Source organism: Lytechinus variegatus, chromosome 3 (assembly GCF_018143015.1).
Source record: "Lytechinus variegatus isolate NC3 chromosome 3, Lvar_3.0, whole genome shotgun sequence".
NCBI classification, from domain to species: Eukaryota; Metazoa; Echinodermata; class Echinoidea; order Temnopleuroida; family Toxopneustidae; genus Lytechinus; species Lytechinus variegatus.
In genome coordinates, this window is record NC_054742.1 from 66,304,254 (window position 1) to 66,331,308 (window position 27,055).

Sequence of the window (27,055 nt, forward strand, 5' to 3'; positions counted from 1 at the left end):
CCAGTTACGATAGGGTTAAATGCTCTGTAGCTCTGTGTCTCAAGCCTTCACAGGGAATGGATAGCAAGTTGCTTTGACATAAACTTTACTTTTTATATATTCATGTAACTTTTCTTATAATTTTTCTTCAGAGTTAATATCAAATCCGTATCAAGAACATTCTTTTTATCTATTCATGTAACTTTTCTTGTAATTTTCTTGTAACTTTCACAAACAAAAAATTATTGCTTTCTTAAATATACTGAGGAAACCAGGGAACCCCCTCGAAAAATAATATCTTGCTTAAAACCTTGATGAAAGAGTGATGACTTACGATGACTGATGGGTAGGTCTGAGAGGTTCCATTTCGCTTGACCTGAGGCGGGGTGGGTGGTAATCGACAGAAGAGTGTCTCTGCTGTGATGCTAAGAACTTCGCAGACTTTATCACCGATCACGACGCGAACATCCGATTTACTCACTGCCAGATTCAAATCTTTGCCCTTTGGGTAACAAGACAACACAGGACAGGTAACGAAAAGTGAATAAATAGTTTCCATCTTGAGAGGACACGACAATTATGCGGTTTCATAACAGAGACTCTCAGAGAGCTCAAGTGTGGGTGTGTCAGGTGTAGGTGAATGCATGTGGGTTTGTATCTCTGTGTGTATATGTGATTGACCGGAAAGATGCAGGAGTTTTTATAATAAAATAAATCCTAAGACCCTTTTTAAAAAGTATAATTGGCTGTTATTTGCTACAATTTCCTTTCACTTTGTCGATTTCATCATGGAACACAAAAAGTCTTCAAATGAACAAATAATACAAAAAAAACTCTTGCCTTTCAATCAGAGGGCTGAAATCTCAGCTATGGCATTATTTATTTCAGCAATGAATTTATCCACATTGTGCTGCACTAGACCCAGGTGAGGTACATGTAAATGGGTATCTCACATGAATACTAATCATTTAAAGTACTTCTGCATTCGGACTGTAGTAGAGCTACAGCCAGGGAACTAACAATTATTGCCTTGAGTACTCTGCAGTCAATACTAGTGATTTATTATTTATGGCATTATTGCATTATTATTATCATTATTAAGCCTATCATCGGGTCCCGTCTTACAAGCATTATGAGTGATCCTATCAGTGTCAACTGTAAGAAAATCAATGAATGTCAGAGTTTTTCCTGCTGGAAATTTACACAATGTCCTTGGTAAACAAAGAGAAGCACATTGACTTTTTTTTAAAAAGATGAACATGTGAATACGTAGCATATCTAGAAAATATTTTGATCAAACATGCATTTTAGATCTTGACGTTGCTGGCTTTCCATAGTTGTGGTTGATGGGATCAATCACAACTCTTTGATAGCCAGGGCCCGGATATCGATACTCACATTAATTTTGAGCGTGTCATTCCCATAGACCTCTTTGACATCAGTGAAGTTTTCATAAGAAGGGTCTGGGAAATATTCAAAAGAATCACTGATGTTGACCAGATAATCGTCCAACGACAGCGCAAGGGAGACCTCCTCTGCTTCTCTCCTACGTCTCCTCTGATTAGTCGATTGTGAAGTGGGAAGGCGAGGGCTGGGACAAACCATCTCTACATCACTCAGGAGGAGACAGTCCTGTAAATGGGGGAGTCAGGCAAAAAAAATATATTATTTTAATGGAGCTATTTTGTCTAGAGGGCAATTTTGTATCAAATGTAGTCAACTTTTTTGTCTGTCCAACCCAGATTTTTCTCAAAGTTTAGTTCACTCAAGCCATAACACTACTCAATCATTGCTAAATCAAATTGATTAATCAAGTAAGTAGGTATGGTAGTATAGATTGAAAGAATGCATTTTTTATGTAGTATAAAATGTGGAAATAGAAAAATTATCTTTCAAAGGTCTTTCAAATTATTTCACTGACACACATTTTGTAGATAACCAATAGAGTGAGGAAAGTAATGACTCAATCAACAAATACATAGTTTAAAGGGAATGATCAATCTGTTTTTTTGAGGATTCATGTACAAAAAAAGGAATACATAGCTGTTTACATCAAATCATCTCAGATGGGTAAATATGAAGCAGGTAAATGATTTTTGAGTACAATGTTAAACATACCACAGAGGTTGCTCTTGTAGGGTCTGTTATGAGTGCAGCAATCAGTAATGCTTCTTGGACGGTCTCAAAACCCACACCGTAAATGGTGATATTTACTCCACCCCTGGAGAGATATAGAATGACAGATATATAGAAAGACATGTGTGTGGGAGTTGGGGGTAATTGCAAGTGCAAGAGAATATAACATACAAAAAAGAGGAAGGAAGGAAGGAAGGAAGGAAAGAAGGAAGGAAGGAAGGAAGGAAGGAAGAAGGAAGAAAAGGAAGGAAGGAAGGAAGGAAGGAAGGAAGGAAGGAAGGAAGGAAGGAAGGAAGGAAGGAAGGAAGGAAGGAAGGAAGGAAGGAAGGAAGGAAGGAAGGAAGGAAGGAAGGAAGGAAGGAAGGAAGGAAGGAAGAAAGAAAGAAAGAAAGAAAGAAAAGAAAGAAAGAAAGAAAGAAAGAAAGAAAAGAAAGAAAGAAAGAAAGAAAGAAAGAAAGAAAGAAAGAAAGAAAGAAAAAGAGACAGGAATAGAACAGGAGACAGAAAGAAAGAAATGAATAAAAAGACAGATAGACAGAAAGAATGAGAGAAAAAAAGGAATGCAGGAAGTCAGAAAGTGATATAGAAACACAGAGAGGAGAAAGGTATACAGAGAAAAGATAAGAGAGGAAGAGCGGAAAGTCGGAAAAAAAAACAAAGGGAGAGAGTAATAGGAAGATAGACATAAAGTGAGAAAAGGAAAAGAGACAGTCAGAAAGGGAACAAAAAAAGGAAAGATAGAGAGCAAAGGAGAGAGAAGGATAATAAAGAGGAAGAGGAAAAGAAGGAGCAACAGAAAGGGCAATATAAAGAAGCAACATAGAACACAAGAAAGAAAAGAGAGTGATAAAAGCACTGTAACTTTCATCTTTCATCATGGAAATGATAAACATCGTTTATCACCCTGCTTCACAGAAATCGGACTGTAAGTATAGTCATCATTCATCCATCATTTATTCATCACTTTACAGAGTTGGTGCTGAGGTTATGACTGCAAATTTAACAATATTGTCAGCAAAATTTCACCTCCATCAACAGTGGATTGTGGATTATTGAAGAGAGATTATGATCGAAATCTCTAGGTAAATCTATGAGGCACATTATTAAGTTGACGTGAGAGTAATTATTTACTCATCCTTTCCAGTTAGGACATAATTACTATCATTTTTTTTCATAAAAATTAAATAATCATGAGTAAGTTATCAAATAAAAAGTCCCCTTTTTTTCAAATCAACCTTCAACACATACTCTATTTGATGAAAAGTTCATAAAGATAGATTCAACCACTGAATAAACTGAATATAAGTGCACATAAAACATTAAATTTGTAACATAATTTTATTTTCTGTTTTATTTGGGGGCTTTTCAGTTGTACTGTTTTGTTTTAGTTTTATAAGTATCACCTCCTTTTCAAGAGCTGGATAAGTTCCATTTCATATCTTAACCCTTAATTACCTAAGGCCCCCTTAGGTAGATAACCAATAGGTAGATAACCAATAGATAACCAAAAAAATTAGCATAATTAATTGAAATTTTGAAAAAATCTGAAAATTTTTCGCAATATATCAACTGCAAGAATTTTTTTGTTGTGCCGCTCGCTGACTTTTCACTTTCAAGTCTCAGGCAACGTTTTGAGACCAAATTTGTGACACCCGGGCGTGCGGATATGAGATTACACAACATTACGTAACTACACATCAGACCAAAATTGCTCCAAAATGTGATGTATCATGGACAAAGTCAATTCAAATTCTGTCTCATCTAAAATTTATAAATGAGTGATTATTCTCACTTTTATTGACAACAGTTGTTTAATTTGATGCTATTTATGACTGAAATAATGTCCCCGATAAATTTTACAAAGAAAAAAAAAAAATCAAATAATTTTTTTTTTAATTGATAAAAGATGGATTTGGGAAGTGGAATATTTTCCTTGTTAGGAAAGCTATAAAGAATATTTTCACCACAAAATAGCTATGAGCTTTATTATGTGAATAAGAGCAAAAAGTATGATTTCATGAAAAATTGGCATAATTCATTGAAATTTAGAAAAAAAATCTAAAAATTATTAATTGCTGAACTTGTTAGATCTGGCAGTTTTTATAAAACAAAACTATCCCCAGTTCCTTTCTAGGTCTGGATCTGGATCAACAGCTTGGTCCTACTTACGATACAATGGACTTAGATGTTGATAATTCAGCGAAGGTGGGGTTTGGTTTGTACGTGTACATCTCCTGTGAATCCCTTTCAGCTCCATCGAATGTAAGAGTCACCAGACTGGACAGGTTCTCCGTTGCCCTACCAGTCTCACAGCTCACGAAGGTATCATTGATAGACCTATAAAGGGTTTATTACAATAGATGGACAAATTAACACCTATCATGCCACTGATGATCAATTCCTCCCCTAAAATTGATTGACTTATGTGATGCTTAGGCTGAAAATGGTTTGATATTTTTTATCTACACAAGTATTAACAGAAAGTTGTGGCTTTTAATCAAATGACTATCTTAAAAAATATATTTTTGCTCATTTTATCCAGGAAAAGAGCTAATATTTTTCTTAATAAAAGTTGGATTTCAGACAAATGCTTCAATTACAATGGCATGGTAGATTTAGAAACATAGGTGTCTTTCTTTTTAATGGAGGTACTACGAGTAATGAGCTAAAAATAATTGGTACAGAAATGGTGCCATTTAAAAAGTCATACACCAAAGTTCTTTTCATAAAAAGAAATGTATCTTGGGCCGTTTTGATAAAAGAGTTGCAATTAAAGTAACTCTTCAATCAAGGTATGGTTGGAATTTTATGGTTTTAAGAACATCCTTATCAAAACCCATTAGAATTTTGATATGGACACCCGGGCCTGGTTTCATAAAACTATGGTTACTTTGCCAGTATTGCAACTACCATGGAAACCTTGATTGTGATTGGCTGCTGAGCCTATGGATTACCATTTTAGTTGCCACAATGGCAAATTTACAATAGTTGTTACTTTTCGTGAATCAGGCCCCAGATTATGATATGGCACTACTCCCTTTATGAGGCATTAAGAGAAGTTAGAATATGTAGAGTTCTATCACAGCTAACACAGCTGTCTTCGCTCACATGATATCACAAGGAGCATCACCGATGGATGCTGTGATGTTACTGCCTGTATTGAGGGCAGTGCCCGTTATCACGATGACCGTGCCTCCGTTGGCGATACCTGCTGACGGGCTGAACCCGGTGATCTCTGGATCCTGTTCAAGATAAGAGAGAGGTGATGGAAGAGATTGATAGGAATAAGGAAGGAAGGATGACGAGGGAAATGATTATATAATAATAGAGGATATCTATCCTGGTGAAAATGAAAGTACAAAAATCTAAATTACACTTTGAGAATTGATCAATTTTCCGAGTTAAAATCTGTCAAATGATTGCACAATCAAAGAGGATATCTATCCTGATAAAATGTAAGGTAAAATAAAATGCAAGAAGACGGGAAATGATCAGCCAGAAAGTGATCAAATTCATTTTCAATTTTGAGATAAGGAATTGATAAATTTTCAGAGTTAAAATCAGTCTAATGATTGAACAATTAAAGAGGATATCTAACCTGATCAAATGATAATTAAAATGAAATGCAAGAAGACTGGAAATGACCATAGAGAGAGTAATCAAATTCTCATTCCAATTAATTTGTTCATTGCAGTGAACATACAAGTAGAGAATAAAAGCAAATATAAACATTATAAAGCCCTTTTTTAACCGATCAAAATACAAGATCCTCTACATAAGGTACATGTATATAACCTGACTGAGGTTATTGGGTTAAATTCCAAGCCATGGTGTAATTCCCTTCAGCAAAAAAAACTGATCCACATTGTACTGCATTCAGCCCACATGTGTTATACGTGTACACGACAGGACCAATTCCCTGAATGCACCAAGCACCTTTCAACACCTGAAGGGAAGGCCTAGGCAATATATATTGCTCAACTGAATAGATATCTTGATTATCAGCGCACCATAAATGCTATACTTACACGGTATGTAAACCTGACTGATCCTGTACTCTCCAACAAACTATTCTGAGAGTCTCTGACGGTCACTTTCACTAAAACCTCTCCTTCACCAATCCTTGCTGAGGTAAGGCATTTAACTCTGGGATTTGGGAAATACAAGATAAAGAGAGATTGGTTTCAAAAACAGAAGAATCAGGCCCTTCAAATGCAATTATATGAACAGGAACTACTGAAATATAATGACACCATGTAACATGATTATTCAGAAGTAAATATGAGATTAAATTTTAGCTTAAATCATTGAAAATAAGTTAAATGAAACAAAGTGTTGATATCAGAAACTCAACTCGGTACATTACAATGTAAATAGTCATTTATTTAAAGGAGAAGTTCACACTGTCAAAAGGTTTGTGTGGAAAAATACCTGATAAAATAATCAAAAACTTGATGAAGGTTTGAGGAAAATTCATCAAAGATAATGAAAGTTATTAGAATTTCAACTTTTTGATTTGTGATGTCATATACTGTACCCATACATGTAGTTGCCCATATGTTATGAAACATAAAATGCTATAATTTCAATTTCTAGTGGTTAGTAATGACATGATTTTGTTCTTGTGTGAAATGATTGATCTGTTGATGCACTGAAGGTACAATGAAAAAACAATTTTCATTGTTTTGAGAATATGACATTTCATTGATGTATTCACTACAAGATATGTGGAAAAGCTGCTTGCTCACATATGACACCACTAATCAAAAAATGAAAACATTTTTTTTAAATCTTTGATGGATTTTTCTGAAACCTTCAATAATTTATGTTTTATTATTATTTTTTCTGTTATTTTTGCAATATACTTTTTGTCAGGGTGAATTCCCCTTTAATCATTTACATTTTTGGAATGAAATATATACCTCATTTCCTTATGACATTTCTAATATTCAAGTGCTTTTTCAACTTTACAAGCAAATGAAGTAATATCAAACATGTCTTATAAAATAACACAGCTGTTCAAAGATTAAACATTCACTAAAAGTAGAACTGTATCAATTCACTGAGGACTGGTTAAAACTTGTGGGTTGTTTTAATCTAATTTTACTTTAATATGCAAGAAACAAGCTCAAATCCTATCCATGCTAGAATACTAAAATATTCATTTGAGCAGATAAGAAATGACAAAAGATTTCCATTAACAAGCAAAGTTTTACCACGCAAAATCAACATTATACCCATTAATCCAATATAAATTCACTTTAAAAGCCACATTTTTGTACATAAACTACAGCTTTAAAGGTCAAGTCCACCTCAGAAAAAATTTGATTTGAATCAATAGAGAAAAAGCAGACAAGCACAATGCTGAAAATTTCATCAAAATCGAATCTGAAATAAGAAAGTTATTACATATCAATGTTTTATATGAACGAGCCAGTTACATCCAAATGAGAGAGTCCATGATGTCACTCACTCACCATTTCTTTTGTTTTTTATTGTTTGAATTACACAATATTTCAATTTTTACGAATTTGACGATTAGAACCTCCTTGCCTGAAGCACAAAAATAATGGAATTCCAATCTTCAGGGAGGAATGACTTCATTTCACATGACAATGACGAGAAAAAAAAATTATATTATAAAATACAAAAGAAATAGTGAGTGAGTGATGTCATCAGTTCCTCATTTGCATACCGACCGAGATGTGCATAAACTGTTTTGTGAAATGAAGCGAAAATTTAAAATGCCATAACTTTCTTATTTTACATCCGATTTTGGTGAAATTTTCAGTGTTATGCTTGTTGAATTTTTCTCTTTTTATTCAAATCAAGTTTATGTTGGGGTGGACTTGTCCTTTAAAACATGAATGTCTGCAGGAAGACATTGAAAGGTTGAATAATAGAACAGGAAAAGGAATGTAACTGTGAGGAAATCTACAGTCTTACCTGGAACCCACCCGGTAGCTCTCCTGTAAACCCGCAGGGTTGCAGGAATGCTGACCAAGCATGATAGAAGCAATATCTGAGAAGCTTTGTCCGAGGTCGCTACCGATGATCTCAACCAAGGTGTTGCCCTCTATGGGACCTGACATAGGGAAAATCTGAGGATGGGTCAGATAGGAAAGAAAATCATTCAGGATGGAGGGGATGAGTAGATTATGACACCACTTTCTCTTGTAAGGAACCCTCGGTAGAACAGCAGTGTTGTATTGACAAAGCTAAAGAGAGGGTTCCTTAAATTGTTGTTTATATTCTTGCTATGTTACACTGTTATACAGGTATGTATTTTCATATCAATACCACAGCTATACAGAGATGCCAAGTTCAAAGATTTTCTGTGAATCAGAGTGAGATCACAGACATTGTGTACAATGTATATGGGGATAGGCTGTGATCGTTGCGTGAGACAGAAATTTGAGGGGATGAATAAGAGTCCAAAATGCTTGAGTCTCATGCATAATGCGTGAGACTTGGTAGCTCTGGCTATATCAATGATGGAAAACCAGAAGGGATGTTGGAATCATCAGAGATTTACTATTTTGTGATCGAAAATATTCAAAATGTTGGCCTACAAATATATGCCAAGGCATATTTCAGGTTCTTGTGATTAAAAATTGGCACCCCTATAACGAAAACTTTTTTTAATTCTGGAAAGCTTTTCTTAGACCCAAGAGAGACAAACAAGTGTACTTGATAGTGCAAATCCCTTGAATATGAATACCAATGTCCCATGGCTTGGTGTTATAGGAACATTCATGAATTGACCTTTACTGTATTGATAAAGATGGACATCAAGATTCACAAAGACTCTTAATTATCACAGACACCATAGACATCCCCACCTATACCACTATCCAAAGACAGATATAGTAACTACTGGAAAAACCTCTCAAGAATAGATCTGTCTAATGATACCACACTACATGTACATGTATTGATTCAACTGGGCATGCAGGGCCCTTGAACGATCTCCACATTTTCAAAATTTGGAGATTTACAGACACCATATACATTCCGAAATACACATGCATTATTAAAGGGAGATGTGGTGTGTGTGTCTTTAATGCAGAGGATTGAGGTTCAAGCCCTAGTGGGTTAAAGCTGTTCGTAAAGTTACACACAACTTTACGCACGACTAGAACATGTTCTTAGGTCATAAATCAGTTATACAGGGAAATCATTTACCACAAAAGGATCACCAGTCGTGCCTAGAGTCATTTGCATCTTACGAACAGCTTTATGAAACACCCACCTGGTCACATCTTTAGGATGATAACGTAAAATGTCTGTCCCGGATGTATACCCGACTGATAAACGTCTGTAAAAACTCAATTACACATTATGCCGAGTGATATAAAGTCACGACGGACAGAGTCTATCAAGAATCCAACCAGACTTACCCTTGACACTACTGGACCAGGACAACTCTGATTGGATCCTTGAGGGATCCAGGAATCTCCTTGACATTCCGGAGACTGGCGGACACCGCAGACAGTCCCGCACCATCCGCATCCTAAACCAGCCGGGGTGACCTTGGGAGACAGGCATCGGCTACAGCTATCTCGCTCAAACTCGCAATTGTAGAGCGTGACTGAAGAAACAAGTAATGCAAGGAGTTCAGTAAGGTGATTCCCAACAACTCAAGATCAATCAACTGTTGGATGCTTTAGAGTTATAAAATCTCATGAATCGATTTCATCTGACATTGATTTTTGGATATCATATGAGACACGCACAGCAGTCATTTTCAGACCAACCCTTCTACTCTCTTGCTTTGAGTGTCCTCTCCTTGAACCCTAACCCCCCCCTCCCAACCTTGATCCCAAAGGCCCTTCTAAATACATGCCTATCATCCATTTATCAAAAGGTGGGCCCAGTTCAAACCCATAAATACTTATTATAATAACAATAAGTTGAATCATCTGGATATTTGATATACGGTAAATATCAGTTGACAAAATTATAGCCATACTGGCTAATGTGAGGAAAATAATACATCGTTTACATTTCAAACATGATTCTTTTTTTTTAATAAGTATACTGTTGTGAGAATCCATACCCAGTAAACGTAATAAAAGTGTAAAGTAGAAAATATTTCCTAAAAAATCATTCATTACCTGGGACCCTTTACAAAAAGCGTTTCAATCAACATATCTTGATTTTCAACAAATCAAATTTGTGCATTTGGGACTTGCTCTTGATTATTTTAATTGTGATTCAACACAATCTTTTCTGCAATGGGCCCCTGGTTCGTCACATATTTTTATCCCCCAAAATTAAACTTGTCTATTAAGAGTTGGATCTTACCATTGATATCACTTGGTGAGTCAATGTAGAAATTTCCATTCCAACGGACGGACACGGGCACTTCTAGTTCCAACACATCAGTATTAAATGTATACTGAAAAAAAAGATGAATATTGTATATTATATTCATTTTGCCACGGTTTCTCTTATATTTGATCAATTTATTATTCTTGAATATGTCAAAGATAGCCTCAACCAGTTTTTACTCATCGATGCATACTATATGAATTGCATTAAACACACCATCCTGCACTAAACAGTTTATCATGTGATTGCTTTGCAATAATGATGATTAATTTTCTTCTTTTTTTCAAAGAAAAGGATCACATTCCACAAACATAACATTTTAAAGGGAAAGTTCACCCTGACAAAAAGTTTATTGTAAAAATAATGAAAAATATTGCCGAAGGTTTGAGAAAATTCATCAAATAATTAAAAAGTTATAAGAATTTTAATGATTTGATTTGTGACGTCATATGCGAGCAGCATTCCTACATAGTGAATGGTAAAAAATCAATGAAATGTCATTTTCTCAGAAAATTGAAAATGGTTTTCACTGTACCTTTTGTATATCAATAGACAAATCATTTCATACCCGATCATGAATAGAAAACAAAATTAAGTCACCAGGAACCATACAAAATTTGAAATTCATGCATTTTATATTACATAACACATGGGGCAGCTGCTCGTTTATGACGTCACAAATCCAAAACTTTAAACTGTAATAACTTTCTTACTCTTTAACGGATTTTCCTCAAACCTTCACCAATATTTTTTATAATTTTTTCAGCTTTTTTTCCAACAAAGTTTTCTTCAGGGTGAACTTCCCCTTTAATGTGAATTTGGTAAAGTCATAAGAGAGACTTAATTTCTAAACCTCTTCCTTTTCTTCATCAGGAAGTACATCCCACTGCTGCCACCATTATTAGGCATATTCAGAGTCACATCGGTAGTCTAGTTCCAGACGATTTTCAATCGAAAAATATTTTTGGGCAGACAGGTTCTCGGTTTTGCGCGCTCGCTCATCTTGGCGTACTCACAGGATAGGATACATCAAAGAATAGTCGTCCAGAACTAGACTATCACTCCAGCGATACCTACTCCAGATTGACTAATGCTCTTGGTCAGTTTGGAGTCAGTTACATTGGTGAGACTGTAGCCTAATTCATAGCCAGTCAAAGCCACCGAATGGCACCACGTAATGTGAATCAAAAACATCTCGTGGTAATATTTTTGGCATGTTATCAAGAGTTAATATTGGAGATATTGACAATAATGACAACAAGGCTGCATGAATAAATGAGCGTGAACAATAAACACAATCTATATTTGAATTCATTCTCCCGTGTGATTTCTCCACACATGAGAAAATTTATGCATCGGACCTTTCGCACAATAGAGAGACACACAATGGTCTTGAACACGAATTTGTGATCAAAATAGAGAGAGAGAATGCAGTCGTAAGATTCATCCACCTCCAAGTCATTGAGCGCCTGGCTCCCAGGAGATGGGAGGCTTGCGGGCCCTATAGCGATTCCTCCTTCACATACGGCCATGATCACTGTAGTGGAATGTTAACGAGACTGTAATTACCTCAGCCCCTCGTCCCCAAAGATAGCAAGGGCATTAGACACGCATGAAACAGTCTCGACTCATCCCCATTAAGACATACTTGGGCTATTAGTTGAAATACCCCAATTAGGGTAGCGTAATTAAGGAGGAATGTTTGAACAGGTATAGAACATTCACAGAGCAATAATAAGAAGGAAATGCGAGTAGGACGATAAATTTGGTTCGTTGGTTAGCTTTAGACATGAATGGAGTCTATTTCCATGCTAGTCATTTAAGGCATATTTATGGCGACATCCAGAAGTACTTGTTTGGCAAATAATCACAAATACAATAACTCTACTACAAACTATATCGTAAAAGGGGTAAGCAGGAACAATTTGCAGGTAATGCCAATGAACTCCACAAAATGCTTTCAGTTTGTCATAATGAAAATAATGTTGGTGGAGTGATCAAAATGATAGATAAAATAATAAACAAATTTAAAAGGCACTAGCATTTAAATTACTTGAAATTCTTTGCAAAATCCAACCTGACATTTTATAGTAGTACTATTAAATATCTAGTTGCCTTATTGAGTGAGCTAAAAAAAAACACACCAAAATGTCTGTCCATGATCAAAATATTATGAAATGAAAGATGAAAAACAATGAATATTTTTAGGTACTCTGATAAAGAGAATCTTCAGTTGAGTTCCACTGGTGAAAAGCTAGTCACAACGGAAAATGAATGGATGAATAAAATTGCATTCTGAAAACTATTCTATCAAATACACAAGTAATTGCACTCACTTTTTTATGATAAGTATATTTATGGGGGTAATCCGGTGATTGAATAATGTAGAACAGTTTAAACATTGTAATGTGACTCAATATCAAATATATCCATTTAATGTGTTACTTCTGAAAGATCTTTTAAATGCTGACACATCCTTCTACAAACATAGTGAAATAGAAAGGATATGGGAGCGATAGGAAGGAAATAAAGAAAGGACAAAAAAAATTATATTTATAGATTTTAAAAAATAAACTTATAGTGCAGGTCATGGCTACAGATGGGATGGAGTTTAGTAAACAGATGTCACAGTCATTCAGGGCCTTTCCACATAAACAAACTAATTATGAAAACTAAATCACATGATAAAAGCATTCATGAATAATGTACAAAGTATCACACAGGCAAGAGAGAACATATATATAGTTGGAAACTGAGATAACTGACACAACTTTTGCAACAATTTTTCTGGATATTCAGGGGGAGGGGTAATAAAGCAATGTTTAAACATCTAGAAATGTTTAAAGACATATTCAATGTTGGCATAAAGGAATCTTACCCTCCTGGCTGTGCAGATAACGTCTGTTCTGTTGATGACAACTGCAGATGTGGCTTGCTCCCGGCCGTCATCATCGTACACAACACACTCAAAATCTTGAACCTAGATCCCAATAGAAATGGAGATAACATATGAACAACTGTTATTAAAGGTGCTTCAGAAATGCAGCACAGGTTGCCATAAGGAATGAATGAGAATAAAATATTCAAAGTAAGCCCCATTTTCACGAGCTAAAATATTGTTTCGAAGATGTCTTCTCACTCTGTTCTGAGCTTCTACAACACATGTAATCTTCAGTTGATGTTTGATAATACATGAGATAGTATATGGGTAAATATTCTCATAGTTGGATTTCAAAATGGAAAGTTTGTAAGTCAGTACTCACATATATTTTAAACTTGATAGTATGTCTATTTATGGGAGTGAACACAAAAATGATCCTCTGAATACAAACTCAGTGGCAAATTTCCCACATTTGCGTCGTCAATTCTACTTCTAATCATAATCCGCAGGTTTTTGCTTATTATTTGGGTATAAACACATTCATGGTTGACCTCCATGCAGTGTTCAACCCTACCTGACGATTAAAAGGTCAAGCCAAATCACAGTAGGTGGTTTCAGATCGCCTCGAAGTTCGTCAGTTCCAGGTAGAGGGCTGGGACTAAAACCCGGTACCCGGTCCCGCCCGGAAGCCTCGGGTACCCGGGTAGAAAAATCAATACCCGATACCCGAAAATTGCTCACCAGTATAAAGTACATTCGATTTGTATTGCGTAGTGTAAGACATGATTGTAAACTCATCACAAAAGTACACAAGTCTCGTTTTGAATCTCACCAATTACCCTCAAAATATCCATAAATATACTAGTTTTTCAAGTGATGATGATGTGACTGAGATCGTTCAATCGTCGCCATGTTTCTTTTGCAGCGCAGTGACGTCATCCAGCCACTGCGACGCAAGCCAATTTATGAATGAAAATATAGTAAGCATGCGCATTGCAAGCCCAGCGGCTCCAGCCCCACGCAGTATTCCGTCAAAACAAGTCTGCAATACTCTGTCACCTCGTACCAAAATCGACCTAGAATTCCACTTTCCTTTATTTCATATGAATTATGAAAGGTATTCTCAGAGGATCTGTTTTCTCACTGATACCACGCAGGTAAGCAAATTTTATTACTTCTTGCTTTTCCATCAAAATCTTACGAAGTATCGTCGATGTTGCGTCGTGTTTGTGAGTTTGTAGAATATCGCTACGTGAACAAAGTCAATTGATTTCCGGGTTTCGGAGCATACGAGGCGCCAGCCAATCACGTTCTTGATACCATTTTCAGTTCATCATAAACCGAAAATGGTAACACGATCGTGATTGGCTGGCGCATTTGACGCTCCGAAACCCGGAAATCAATTGACTTTGTTCACGTAGCGATAGATTCTACAAACTCACGAACACGATGTAATATCGACGGTACCTTGTACGATTTTGACGGAAAAGCAAGAAGTAATAAATATTTGCTTACCTGTGCAGTATCGTTGAGAAAACAGATCCTCTGAGAATACCTTTTATAATTCATATAAAATATAGAAAAGTGGAATTCTAGGTCGATTTTGGTACGAGGTGACAGAGTATTGCAGACTTGTTTCGATGGAATACTGCGTGGCGCACGGGAGGCTTGCAATGCGCATGCTTACTATATTTTCATTCATAAATTGGCCTGCATCGCATTGGCTTGATGACGTCACCAATGGGGTTTTTCCACCAGTCATATTTCGAGTGACATGATTTTCGGGTACCCGGGTACCCGCCCGAAAATTACCACGGGTACCCGAAGAGAAAAAAACCCGAAAGTCCCAGGCCTATCCAGGTATTTTCTGAAATTTACCCGATCAGAAAATACCAGGTAAAATTGGCAATGTGAAAGCAAATTACGCGTAATATCCCAGAAAGAAAATACCCACTGAATAGTAGGTACTTGGCAAAATTACAAGAACTTTCGCGGGGATTTTTTAAAGGTCGCAGGTATTTTGGCAATGTGAAAGTAATTTACTGGAAGTTTTAGCCCAGCGTGCAGTTAGGGCGCGGCGCTGTGGGCGGCTGTTGAGCTAGTGGTTTTGAATCTTGCGCGTTGCCTGCTTATCAGACCATACTGCGCATGCTCCTAACTTCGGGAATTTATCCCGAAGGATATGTTTTGGGGCGGTGTGAATGCAGGAATAATTAATGGGCATTTTTTAGCCTTAAAAGTTCTCGTAATTTAACGGGGATTCTTATGATCGAGGCGGTTTGAAACCACCTGGTGAAAACACAGTAACAATTATACAAGCATTGACCCATATTTTAATTTGTGATCTTATCAGATGTAATTAAGTCTTACCATAGATGGAAGATTGATAGCTTTCAGCTGAAATTCTCTCTCCAAACCGACGGGAATTTGAATGGCTGATGTTACAGGTAGAAGCTTGGCACAAGATGATGGTCCCTTTACAAAAATAAGTATAATAATCATGATTAATTACAATATCAAAATCAATCTAGGTAATAATAATAATTACAATATAGACAATAATAAAAGAAATAACAATAATAATAGCAACAAGAAGAACAATAGAGTAATGAAAATAATTACGAAGATATATGCAATAATAGATTTCAAATGAGGTAAATTATGATATAAGCATAAGAATGGGAATCATAACAACTAGAGGCCTCATGATAAATATAATAACAATAATGAAAGTGATCATAGTAACAATAATTTTGCTTTTCAAGCTTACCCCAAAATCTTGAAAATAAATTCTCTTCAAGACAGGTGTTTGGTGACATTCTCTGCAATCTTTACATGGTGAGATAACTTTGAATACTTCCACTTTTTGTTTCAATTTTGTTCACCCAATTATATTTCAGTTACAATAATCTTTGTTTAGTTTGCAGACCTTGTCATAAAAGTGGAAGCCATTATCATCTCAACAAGGGCAGTTACCTACTTAACAAACTTTTTTACAAACTTAAACAAGCTTTGGGCCCCATTCCACCCCCAAAAATTAAATTAATAAATAAACAAACAAATAAATATAAGAATGAACAAAAAACAAATAAATACATAAATACAAAAAAAATAAAATTATGGTAACTTTGCCATCTAATAGTAACTCCCATGGAATCTGTGATTTTGATTGGCTGTTGAGGATTGTTACCATGGTAATTGCAATTTGATGTCAAAGTTACCATTATAATGCTCGTTTATAAAACCAGGCCCTGATTATGTAGAAGCACGATGATGAACTACAAATGGCACCCAGCATTGGAAACATAAGATCAAGTGGGATGAGGGCATAGACAGACGATACTGTATATCTTGAAATTATGAGATTGTGTCCACAACTAATAGAGGAGGATTTCATGAAACAAATCTTCACTAATTTTCACTGACAGCTGTTACAAGCTACTGAAATCCTTGCATCTGATTGGCTCAGAGCAAATTTGTCAGTGAGAAGCATTGACAAGATGCTCCATGAAACCATGGACGCTACCAACGAGTGAAACACTACTCTTGATAAATAAAAGATCATGTAAGACCTTTCCTACATAAAACCAGTTCTGGGTCCCATAACACAAAGATTAGCGATCAATCGTACGCTTGATTTTCATGATCAAATGTACACTGTAGCCAATGCAATCGATCGTAAAAAAAGGTTCTATGATGATTGCTAAAGTTTGTGTTACGAGCCCCGGGTGACTTTAATCCTATCAAGCGCGTCCATTCTTTCGTGGGCTTCGATGAGATACCTCAAAAAGGGACCCAACTGGCTTTAATCCCCCACAAATGAAGCGTGTCCAATTTGCCTCATGATTTCACAGAGAAATCAGAGTCGGGTGGATTCACCGGGATTATGTTCCAACATGGAGGTCACATGATAGCCGTTGACTGGTCATGATGAAATGGCCGGATTAGATTCTGAATGGACCATACATCATTTGCAACATCCCAAATCTAATGGACGTATCTTGTATCTCAGAAGAAGTGTATTTGGGTTAAAGTACGGAGAGAGAACGAGCATTCGTGAAAATGATAGCTAACAAATTTAACGAGGACCTTAGCAGAGTGATATAAAGACTTCTGTTAAATAGAAAGTAAGGCTACCTACTGTAACAAGTGCATAGCACAGTAACATATTGACATAATACTGTACCACAAACAAATATTTGAAAATAGTTTCAATATTGACAGAGTATTTGACTCCAAAACTAATTGTCAAACACCATATATCAACATGATCGTCATTTCAAATTGTAGTCTAATCTTGTTTTCCCATGCTCAATGCATGAATCACAAGTTTAATGATCTGTCTGCATTTACCTACTCATATGCAGTACAGCTATCAGGCGTGACCTAATTATTTCACTTCACTTCCTAACGTTGCATTGCATATATTTGTAGAGATTGCATATTTCGGGTATTGTGTATTAGCTCTGCTCTATGAACAGGATGATTTTGTAAACAAATCTTTAGAATTGCTCTACAAATTGGATAATTGAAGTTTTACTGTGATGAAGTAGGTAGATGGAAAATGTATGTAAACATACCAACTGTACTGTTGTTCACCGATATGATACTTATGTGAGTTTTATTAAACACATGATGCAAACAGGCTGAATATCAGTCTACCAATGTTTACTATGTACTAATGTTCTAATCTTTATTTTTATAATAAGGCTTTATGATGCAACTCATCACATTCCTTCATACCAGGAATATATCAAAATACTTTGCCATTTATGGTATTCCATATAAAATAATTTTTATTCCACTCAAGTATGATAAATATATGGTCAAAGGATATCAATGAAATTATATGATTTTTCAAAAACACATAAAAGTCAAACAACAAAACTTTAGTTTGGTTTGTAAATAACAGAAAAGAAATAAGTGCAGTCAATGGACTGAATAATTGATAAATGTGAGGCAACAAATGTTAACCAAAGAAAGAAAGTAAAAAAAAATTGTAAAATGTCCAGTAAAAGCATAATGGACACATTTTGTTTGTTATATATTTGTGTTTTGTTGTTGTTTTTTGATGTGCAAAGGAAATGAAATTTACCACTTCTTAATTCAAATGTTTGCAAAAAAAACTTCATAAACCTTTGTGTTTGACAGTCACTTCCCCCGTTGCAAAATGCTGCAAACTGGATATCCAATATCACAAAAACTGTCCCTCCGGGTAAACCAAAATCATTATCTCCCAGGAATTTGATACAAAATTGAGCGCTTTTCCTGCAACAAAAGACAGATAATTCGATTCCTTTACTTACATCCATTCCGGTGATTACCGCCGAACAAGACGAACTGTCATGGGTGCAGGCGTTGTCATGGATACACCAATCACAATCCCACCGACTACTGGAACATTCCGTACAGCTGTAAGACAAAGATTGATGGGTAAAGAGAGTTGGGAATTAACCAACAATGAAGCAAGATGCAGAAGGTGTTGGATAGGTTCAACTACAAGTAAGAGTGGTACTCGATCAAAGAGTACAAAGACCGGTTGTCCTCGAGATGAGCTTTGGAAATTCAGAATGTCAAACTCTTACGGAATTGCTATGAAGGATGACATAAGAACTTTTTATAGAATACCGTGACAAATAAACCATTACAATTGAAAAGATTATACGATTACCATTACAGTAACCATGTTACTTTTACAAAACCATTAATGTTATTATAACCATTAACATTACAAAACCATTACTATTTCAATAACTATTACCATCTCAAAACCATTACCATTACAAATAAACATAACCATTACAAAAAGACATTACCATTATCAATACCATTCACTAAGAATATGTCTTTTGGGCACAATCAAGAAATTTCACACCTTATGAATTTACCTTCAAATGAATCTTGTTCAGGCATCACATTTACTATTACATTTCAATTAACATGTCCATAACAATCAATTGTGCAAATAACCATTGCAATACTAACATTCCCACTGCTATTTCTCATGTGATAACCATTACCATTATCATTGTAATCATATGTGTATATGATTACAAATTTGATGAATACTAGTACACATCAAAACGTTTATTTAGATGGACAGATGAATGTACAGACGGACAGCATCCCTGCAAACATATTTGCCTCTGGAGCAGTCCAAGGCAGAAACATAAGACAAAAAAAAACATTATCAAGCAAATAAAAAACATAAACCAACCAGTAAAATGTCAGTGCATGAATTCATTTTGACCTGAGGTTTATTTTATTGCATTTCAGGTACGTACTTCAAAGAGGAGTTGTTAAAGCGGATGACCTAGGCGGCAGGGCATGAAATGTTCATGCTGCATTCGTAATAAATGGGATTAGTCTGTGACTCTGTGCCCTTTCGAGACATTCCATATTTTCTAAATCACCGAATATCCCAATGATATGGATCAATACAGCTTGGTGCAGGTTTATTGAAGGACCTGAATCTCATCTGATTAAAATTCATACTGGGAATACAAAATATCTAGGCCAGAAAGAAAATTTTCTTATCAATCTATGTATATCATGCCCATAAAACATTAAAGCCTGTGTATAGCTTTGGTAAAGGGTCAATAATGTGATTGATAATCGAATATCATCTAATATGACAGTCTTACTGAAGCGTAGGGACCGTTAGATATTTTTCCAACTGCACTTCTCTGAGAAAATTTCAAATATTCAAATCTTGGATATATAGCGCCCTCTCTCGGCGATGCTTTTTTTAAATTAAAAAATGGGCATTCAAGCACTTATCTTATAAATTTAGTGATTAGATATCCAAAAGTTACAGACAAAGAACATATCTTGAAAGTTTCAGCCCATTCCATGATTTGGAATAGGACTTAATTGAAAGACAAAAACACACAGATATTTAATTTGATCGGGTGACCCGATCAAGTTAAATTTCCATGTAAAATTGCAAAATTTATCCTGTAAAACACATTTTCATTTCATATCCTCCACATCATAACTGTTATAGGGCATATCCATTCATATTAGCTAGCAATGAATTGGAATAGTGATAGGTGCATTTTGGCAGATTTACCAAAACTATACACAAGCTTTAATAGAATTGAATGGTTCAATGGTGAAGACATAAAAAAGCAAATATGGGACTGAAATAACATCTGAATATAGAAGGGGTTTTTGTTATCAACTTATCTTGTTGTTGTCCAAAGATTTAATGCATTTTTATTTAGTAAGATCTGACTTTGATTTTTTTAAATGTTTTTTAAGCATTTTTCAATTAAATAAAGCGTCACTATCAAGGTTAACATCAATCTTAATCTAAAAAATTAGTTCGTAAGATACATTATGTATATATTTGTAAAAAATTTTGTTTGTTTTTTAAGTGAGAAAAATATATACTGAATACAGAATAGACCGTTACTGTCAATGTTCTCTGCATCCTTTTTTTAAATACAGATTGTTCTCAATCAATGATTCATGGTTTAAAATTAACATCACTCCATAATGGAGAACCTCATTTAGTCAATTATTAATGAATACCACTATCTTAGAAGCCTCCATGGGTGTTTTCAGACCAATTAAAAATCTGATCAGGGAATCTACTCCAGTCTACCACAATGAGAAAATAATCAGTATTTTTGGCAGCATGAAAGTAAATTACTCATGATTGCATTATAAGGGACTGGTTTTGGTACAAATGTGGAAAACAATTATACCCTTTTTACACACACTAAAATTTCCTTAACCCCGTACTATAGGTGGGGCTAAATTAGCTTAGCCCACTTTCTTTTACACAGCACTTTTGCAAAGTGGGCTAACCCCACCTTTAGTACAGGATTATTTGGCCCTGCAAAAAAGCAGGGTTATCCAAGCAATAAGAGCGATAGTACGGGGTTAAGATCGTTAGTGTAAAACAAAAGTGGGCTAAGCACTCCCATTCATGCCCCGCAACAGAGCCGGCCCTGTTGTCCAATCAGAGGTAAGCATAATGAAAATTCATGAACAACTGAATCAAGCAAAAAAGGTCTATCATATAGCCGGTAAACAATTCCGAGTGAAGTACTTGTACTACGAATGATCGACAAATGTATTTAAAGCGCGCGCGATTTTGGATATGACCCGAATGAGCCCTCATTGCGCTCGTGAATATTTATGAGCTACCACTAGTCTGGGGTTAGCGAGTTTCGTATGTGAAAAGCAAGCATTCCTTGTCCAGGGTTAGCAATAACAATTTGGCATGTGTGAAAAGGAAAAAAAAATGGTACGGGGTTAAGGATAGTACGGGGTTAGCGATAGTCCGGGGCTAAGAAAATCCTGTGTAAAAAGGGTATTATTGGGGTTTTAAGGCCTGAACAGGTGCTTTTGAATTTACAGGTATGTTGGTAATCGAGTCGGTCTGGAAGCAACCTATAATCTAGATGGCATTCAAGAGGTAATTTAAAAACAATCTAGTGGAAACACTCATGGAATGATGATGATTATAGGCCTCCTTCAATTTTTAGATGTTCAATGTGTTGTCAACAATAGGAATTCATCCACCTCTGTGTATCAGAGGATAGGGATTTCCGTGGTACTTTGAACTGGCAACTAATTTATAACATAAATATTGCATCTCTAATAATAATAATAATAGGCATTTATATAGCGCCATCTATCTAGAAATATTCTATTCCGAGGCGCGTTTTTTTAATCATTATTATTACCCCGGCTTTAGCTCGAGCTGCCTCTCAGCGCTCATGCATTCAAGGAATCAATCCTGCCGGGTACCCATTCACCTCACCTGGGTCGAGTGCAGCACAGTGTGGATAAATTTCTTCCTGAAGGAAATTACGCCGTGGCTGGGATTCGAACCCACGACCCTCTGTTTCAAAGTCAGAAGACTTATCCACTGGGCCACAACGCTCCACATTCTATTTTGTTGAATAAGAATGTTGTCAGACAGTTGAGACAAAATTGCCCATTTGAGTGAAAAAATGATTTACAACCTCTCAAACCATTCTTTAAGGGGTTACGACAAATGGATTCCTAAAAAGTAGGCCTATAAACAAAGAGTAGGGGCTTTCCCCATTGAGGCTTTTGTTTCTCAATAACGGAAAAGGGACCTATCCCACAATACAAACAATGTTTGAACTTGAAGTGAAAGGCTGATAGGCACTAGCGCAAAGCCAAAGGAAACTACATGTGCCCAAGGTATACTCAAATCAAAACTGTGTTGCAGTTGGCTGTTCGTTAAAGTCTTTCAATACAATGGTGACATCATCCATCAACCATCATTGTATCAGAATGAATGTACTTTTTATGCAAAAGACTAATGCACTTCTAATTTATCTTCAGTCATCAATTTTGCAAGCTCTCATACAATAACAATCATATTATGTTTCAAAATGTTAATACAGCCTCACGCCTGCTATATTGACACATGAGGAGAGTTTCATGACGCATCAGTCATTTTCATTGGTCAATTTGTTCTCAGCCAATCAGATACAAGGATTTCAGTAGCTTATAACAATAGTCAGTGGAAATTAGTAACCACTAATATCATGAAATGCCTTTGAGTGGTAGGAATCGTGTTCTTGATCATCATGTTACCCTTGTCTGTGAGACAATTAACATTCATTCTAACTTTAATTAGATGTCAATGCTATTGTCACATTCGCTTCGATCACTCCCGTTGAAATGATCACCGCTCGCAAACACCGAAATAATATCCAGTTGATGAGCAATGATGATGCCCATGGATGAACCAATTTGGATTTCTCATCAAATCATTTTGCAAGGCAAAGTTGCAGATTTAACCCACTAGCTCCTGAAAAATTGTTCTGACCGGGATTACTCCAACCAGGCCTGCTTGTGTCAGGTACCTAATGGATTAATTCTTGGGGCCTTAATTACGTTCACTTAAGCAGAGCCAAACAGGAAACTCAAATTGAAAACAGGACCAAAGAAACGTTTATTGGGAAGTCCCAGAACCCTTTTCAATTTCCTGCCTAAATTGAAAGTACAATGCAAATTTATACTTATATATTTATACCACAAACAAAGCAACATTGGAAAGATCTGACAAGGGATACATTACACTGCATTTAAAAAAAATGTAATTGATTCATCATACATTTCTAAAGATATTAGGTGAATTCGATCAACATACGGTGTACATCCTTAGTTCAAGACTGTTTCTTGGGAGTTAACTTGATCAGGGGCCCGTTGCAGAAAGAGATTAAACGCAAGTAAAAAAATCAGCTGCAAGTCCCAAATGCACACTGTCGATTGGTTGAAAATCAAGTTATGCATGATTTTTAGAGTTGCGATTGATTGCGACTCTTTCTGCAACGGGCCCCAGGCCTGACTTGATGTTGGTGTTTTTTTTTTAGTAGGGAGGGATGAACGCTCATTTATGAACAATTTTTTATGACTGCAGATGCATGTATAGGACTTCACAGTACAGGCTGGACTAACTTGTCATGGGTAAAGAAAGAAAAATTGGGAACGGTTCCTGTGCTAGTTTTACCCATGATTTAATTAGTATTGTACACCTGGATACCTTGTACATGGTCATATGATAAAGCAGCAATGATATAACCATTTCCATCACCCCTATGAATCAGACACATTTATTATGCTATATACATGTATATTTTCTGATAAATGACCAAGCAGCAACACAAATATTGCTCTAATGATTACTCAAAGGATATACATGTACTGTACAGAGAGTACTTGTCATCAAAGCAGGGAAGTCCAACTTCCTTGATGTGGTCCTTGATGCAACTGTGGTCACAGCCACACTCATAGTCAGAACTCATGTAGACAAAGTAACTGCCATCACAGAAATTGTGGTCTGTGGTCACGGCCACTCTGATCAGTGCAAACAAGAGACATGACGATGACATCTTTGATCAGATCATGACCACTGTACCTGATACCAATACAACTGTGGTCAGCACTTGTCAACAGAACAATAGCTGTGGGCATAGCAATTGTAATCACATCAATTTGCATCAAAACATAATAGACTACTAGCACTATCGGAACTGTGGTAAGAGCAACTGTTATGTGGACCATCAGTATCACAGTTACTGTGGTCAGAGATATTGTGGTTAGAAAAATTTGTTATCACATTTCGAACCACAGTGGTGAGAGCAACCGGTGTTTCAAGAAGTGTGGTCACAGTAACTGTGTACAAACAACTATGATTTGAGAAACTCTTGTCAGACTAATTGGCATCACAGCAATTGTGGACTGAGCAACTGTACGCAGAGGTACTGTGAGCAGAGATGCTGCTGCCAGAGCAATTTCGTTGGAACAAAGTCTGGTCACAGTAATCATGTACAAACAACTACGGTCTGAGCCCTTTTGATCAGATCAATTGGCATCACAGCAACTGTGGTCGCAGCCACAGTGGTCCACAACAAATATGGTCAATCCATTAACCTTGTTACCCCTGTAGATAATTCTGGAAACTGTTTTCCCCACAAAATTTTACTCTATGTCCAATGTAATTCAAACCTTCAAACCTAAACAGTGTTTGCTTCTCTGACATGTCTGTACTATGTACGGGTGGGGATTCTATTTCCTTGAAGTCCCAGGTAATTTCAAACACTGATTACCAGATGATAAAGTTTTCTCCAAATTAAATGCAATTTATGAATTAAGTATTGGGAAGGTACTATCTTGATACTTTGAAAGTTACAATGCTTTCCTAATGCTTATCTCAAAATCTTGCCTCCGGGATACACAAGATATACACAGTCAACCTTCAATAGGACGCTTACAAAAAAAGCATTACTGACAACATGGCTGCTTTGAAAAGCATATATTCAAGAATATATAAAAGCGTCTGACTGCCCCATGTATCACGAGTGAATAAAGAAGAGGAGGCCCTAAGCCCGCTTTATCCCAAACACACAATTTAATGACAGGCGATTAGTGGTGCAGTCAAAATACAGCTACAGGTATCCCTTCCAGATATGCACATTATGTGGAAAACCATTGAGCATTGTGAAAGGGAAAAATTCCTATTGTTGGGGTAAATGACAGCTACCTTTCGCCACCCTTTGAAAGGTATTACCGAAATGAATGCATTCTGTCATACAAATCGGTTGTTTCCTTCTTTATCTCTCTCTTTCCGAACCACATGTGAAAAGCCCAATAAAATAAACTTGCAAGGTAACAAATATTTACACCGCAAATAGACCATCATTGAATGGTATCTGCAAGAAAAAAAACAGGAAAAAATAGGACAAAACTAGTACAGAGCTATGACGATTCTGCTATACCGAAGTATACTCGTATATGTTGCATCATTACAAATTTGATCAAAATCTACTGTATGCTACATTCTTTAATATCCCATAGACATTGTACAAGGACCACGTGGGGCTCATATCATTAAACTTGTCAAAAAATATAATAACAAATTTGCAATACTAGTTAAAAGCTACTAAAATCCTCCAATCCGATTGGCTGATAGTATATTTGTTATGGAAATGATGCATTAAACATCTTTATGAAAAAGGACCCTGGTTCCCCATTGGTTTCTGCGGGCAAAGAGTTTACAAACAACATCAAATACTACAGAGGGACACAATTCTGTAGACTTTCAGAGGTAGAAAAAGTCAAGGGCATGTCTAAAGGCCACCGCACAGTACACCTTACGACTGTTCGCGATCCGATTTTGGAACAAATCGCATTTTGCTCGTTTTCTGAAAATGTGAATGGAACATATCATTTTATTCAAGGTAAAAATTGATTGAGAGAATACTATATAACCATTTTGAAAGATTGCAATCCTTTAAAGGCCAAAATAGTTCCAAATCATAACCAATCGTACGACTGCTATGATGTCATTATGACTAGAAATTAAATTTGCTTTTATTCTAAGAAGGATGATATCATAGTCACAGATTTGAACATACGTATTTGTACGATGATTTCGAACCTTACACAGTAAGATATTCCAATTCTCAATATTAGCATCAAATTCTACTATGTTTTTTCCATAATTGAGTCGCAGACCAATCGTAAGGTGCGGTCGCCTTTACTCTCCTTTTTCTACCCAAGTTCAAGTTCAAATACACATTTCTATTCTGATATATAACATTTGCTGCGCCATCTCACAAAAAAATTACAATAAGTACGATCGATATATATCAACTATGGAAGGGCAGCCACATGAACATCTAGAATGTGAATGTCCACACAAAGTGCTTCCTAAATACGATGTATAGTCATGAACGTCAGTCATTGTCTTGATCAATCAGTGAGCTCCTTTTTTATCTCCAAAGGGATGTTGTGTATATTTCTGATATGAAGAATTATAACATTTATAGATTTCAATAGTTGACAAGTTGTGATTGGATAAAATCACATCTCTTTGTAAGATTAGGCCCTGGTATCTTTGAAGCAGTCTAATGATTTGAATAATGGAGGCAAAGTTTATTCTCATTATTGTACAACGCCTACTTAGCTTGTTGTACGTAAGCAAATGGGAGGCTGAGTGTCAAACATTCGTACCATTGCACACACGGCGTACCATCCAAAATGTACCGTTGCACGGCTTTAGGAGGCGACGTCCCAATACGATTTTATTTATTGCGCTCGGTAAAAATGAAGGTGTAATACGTGTATAGCCTTCTGGCTAAATGCGCAATGCTGCCCAAGGTCATGTGCGCTTGTGGGGTTTTGCTTTTTGCTTTCAATATTTTTCCTCCCTTTTCATCGATTACTGCA

General features: G+C 36.1%; 1 protein-coding gene across 3 annotated transcripts in view; it reads right to left on the minus strand.

The window, feature by feature from the left end:
- LOC121411715 (plexin-A4-like) overlaps window positions 1-27,055 on the minus strand; it is a 143,056-nt gene that overhangs the window by 24,935 nt on the left and 91,066 nt on the right. For all 3 annotated transcript variants that reach the window (XM_041604545.1, XM_041604544.1, XM_041604546.1), the window contains exons 9-20: window positions 18,637-18,742; window positions 15,701-15,805; window positions 13,328-13,429; window positions 10,423-10,516; window positions 9,516-9,706; window positions 8,062-8,216; window positions 6,144-6,261; window positions 5,224-5,357; window positions 4,285-4,452; window positions 2,098-2,200; window positions 1,378-1,611; window positions 314-481 (exon numbers count right to left, since the gene is read on the minus strand). In XM_041604545.1, coding sequence (XP_041460479.1) covers window positions 314-481; window positions 1,378-1,611; window positions 2,098-2,200; window positions 4,285-4,452; window positions 5,224-5,357; window positions 6,144-6,261; window positions 8,062-8,216; window positions 9,516-9,706; window positions 10,423-10,516; window positions 13,328-13,429; window positions 15,701-15,805; window positions 18,637-18,742 — 1,678 coding nt within the window. The remainder of the gene's footprint in view (window positions 1-313; window positions 482-1,377; window positions 1,612-2,097; window positions 2,201-4,284; window positions 4,453-5,223; window positions 5,358-6,143; window positions 6,262-8,061; window positions 8,217-9,515; window positions 9,707-10,422; window positions 10,517-13,327; window positions 13,430-15,700; window positions 15,806-18,636; window positions 18,743-27,055) is intronic.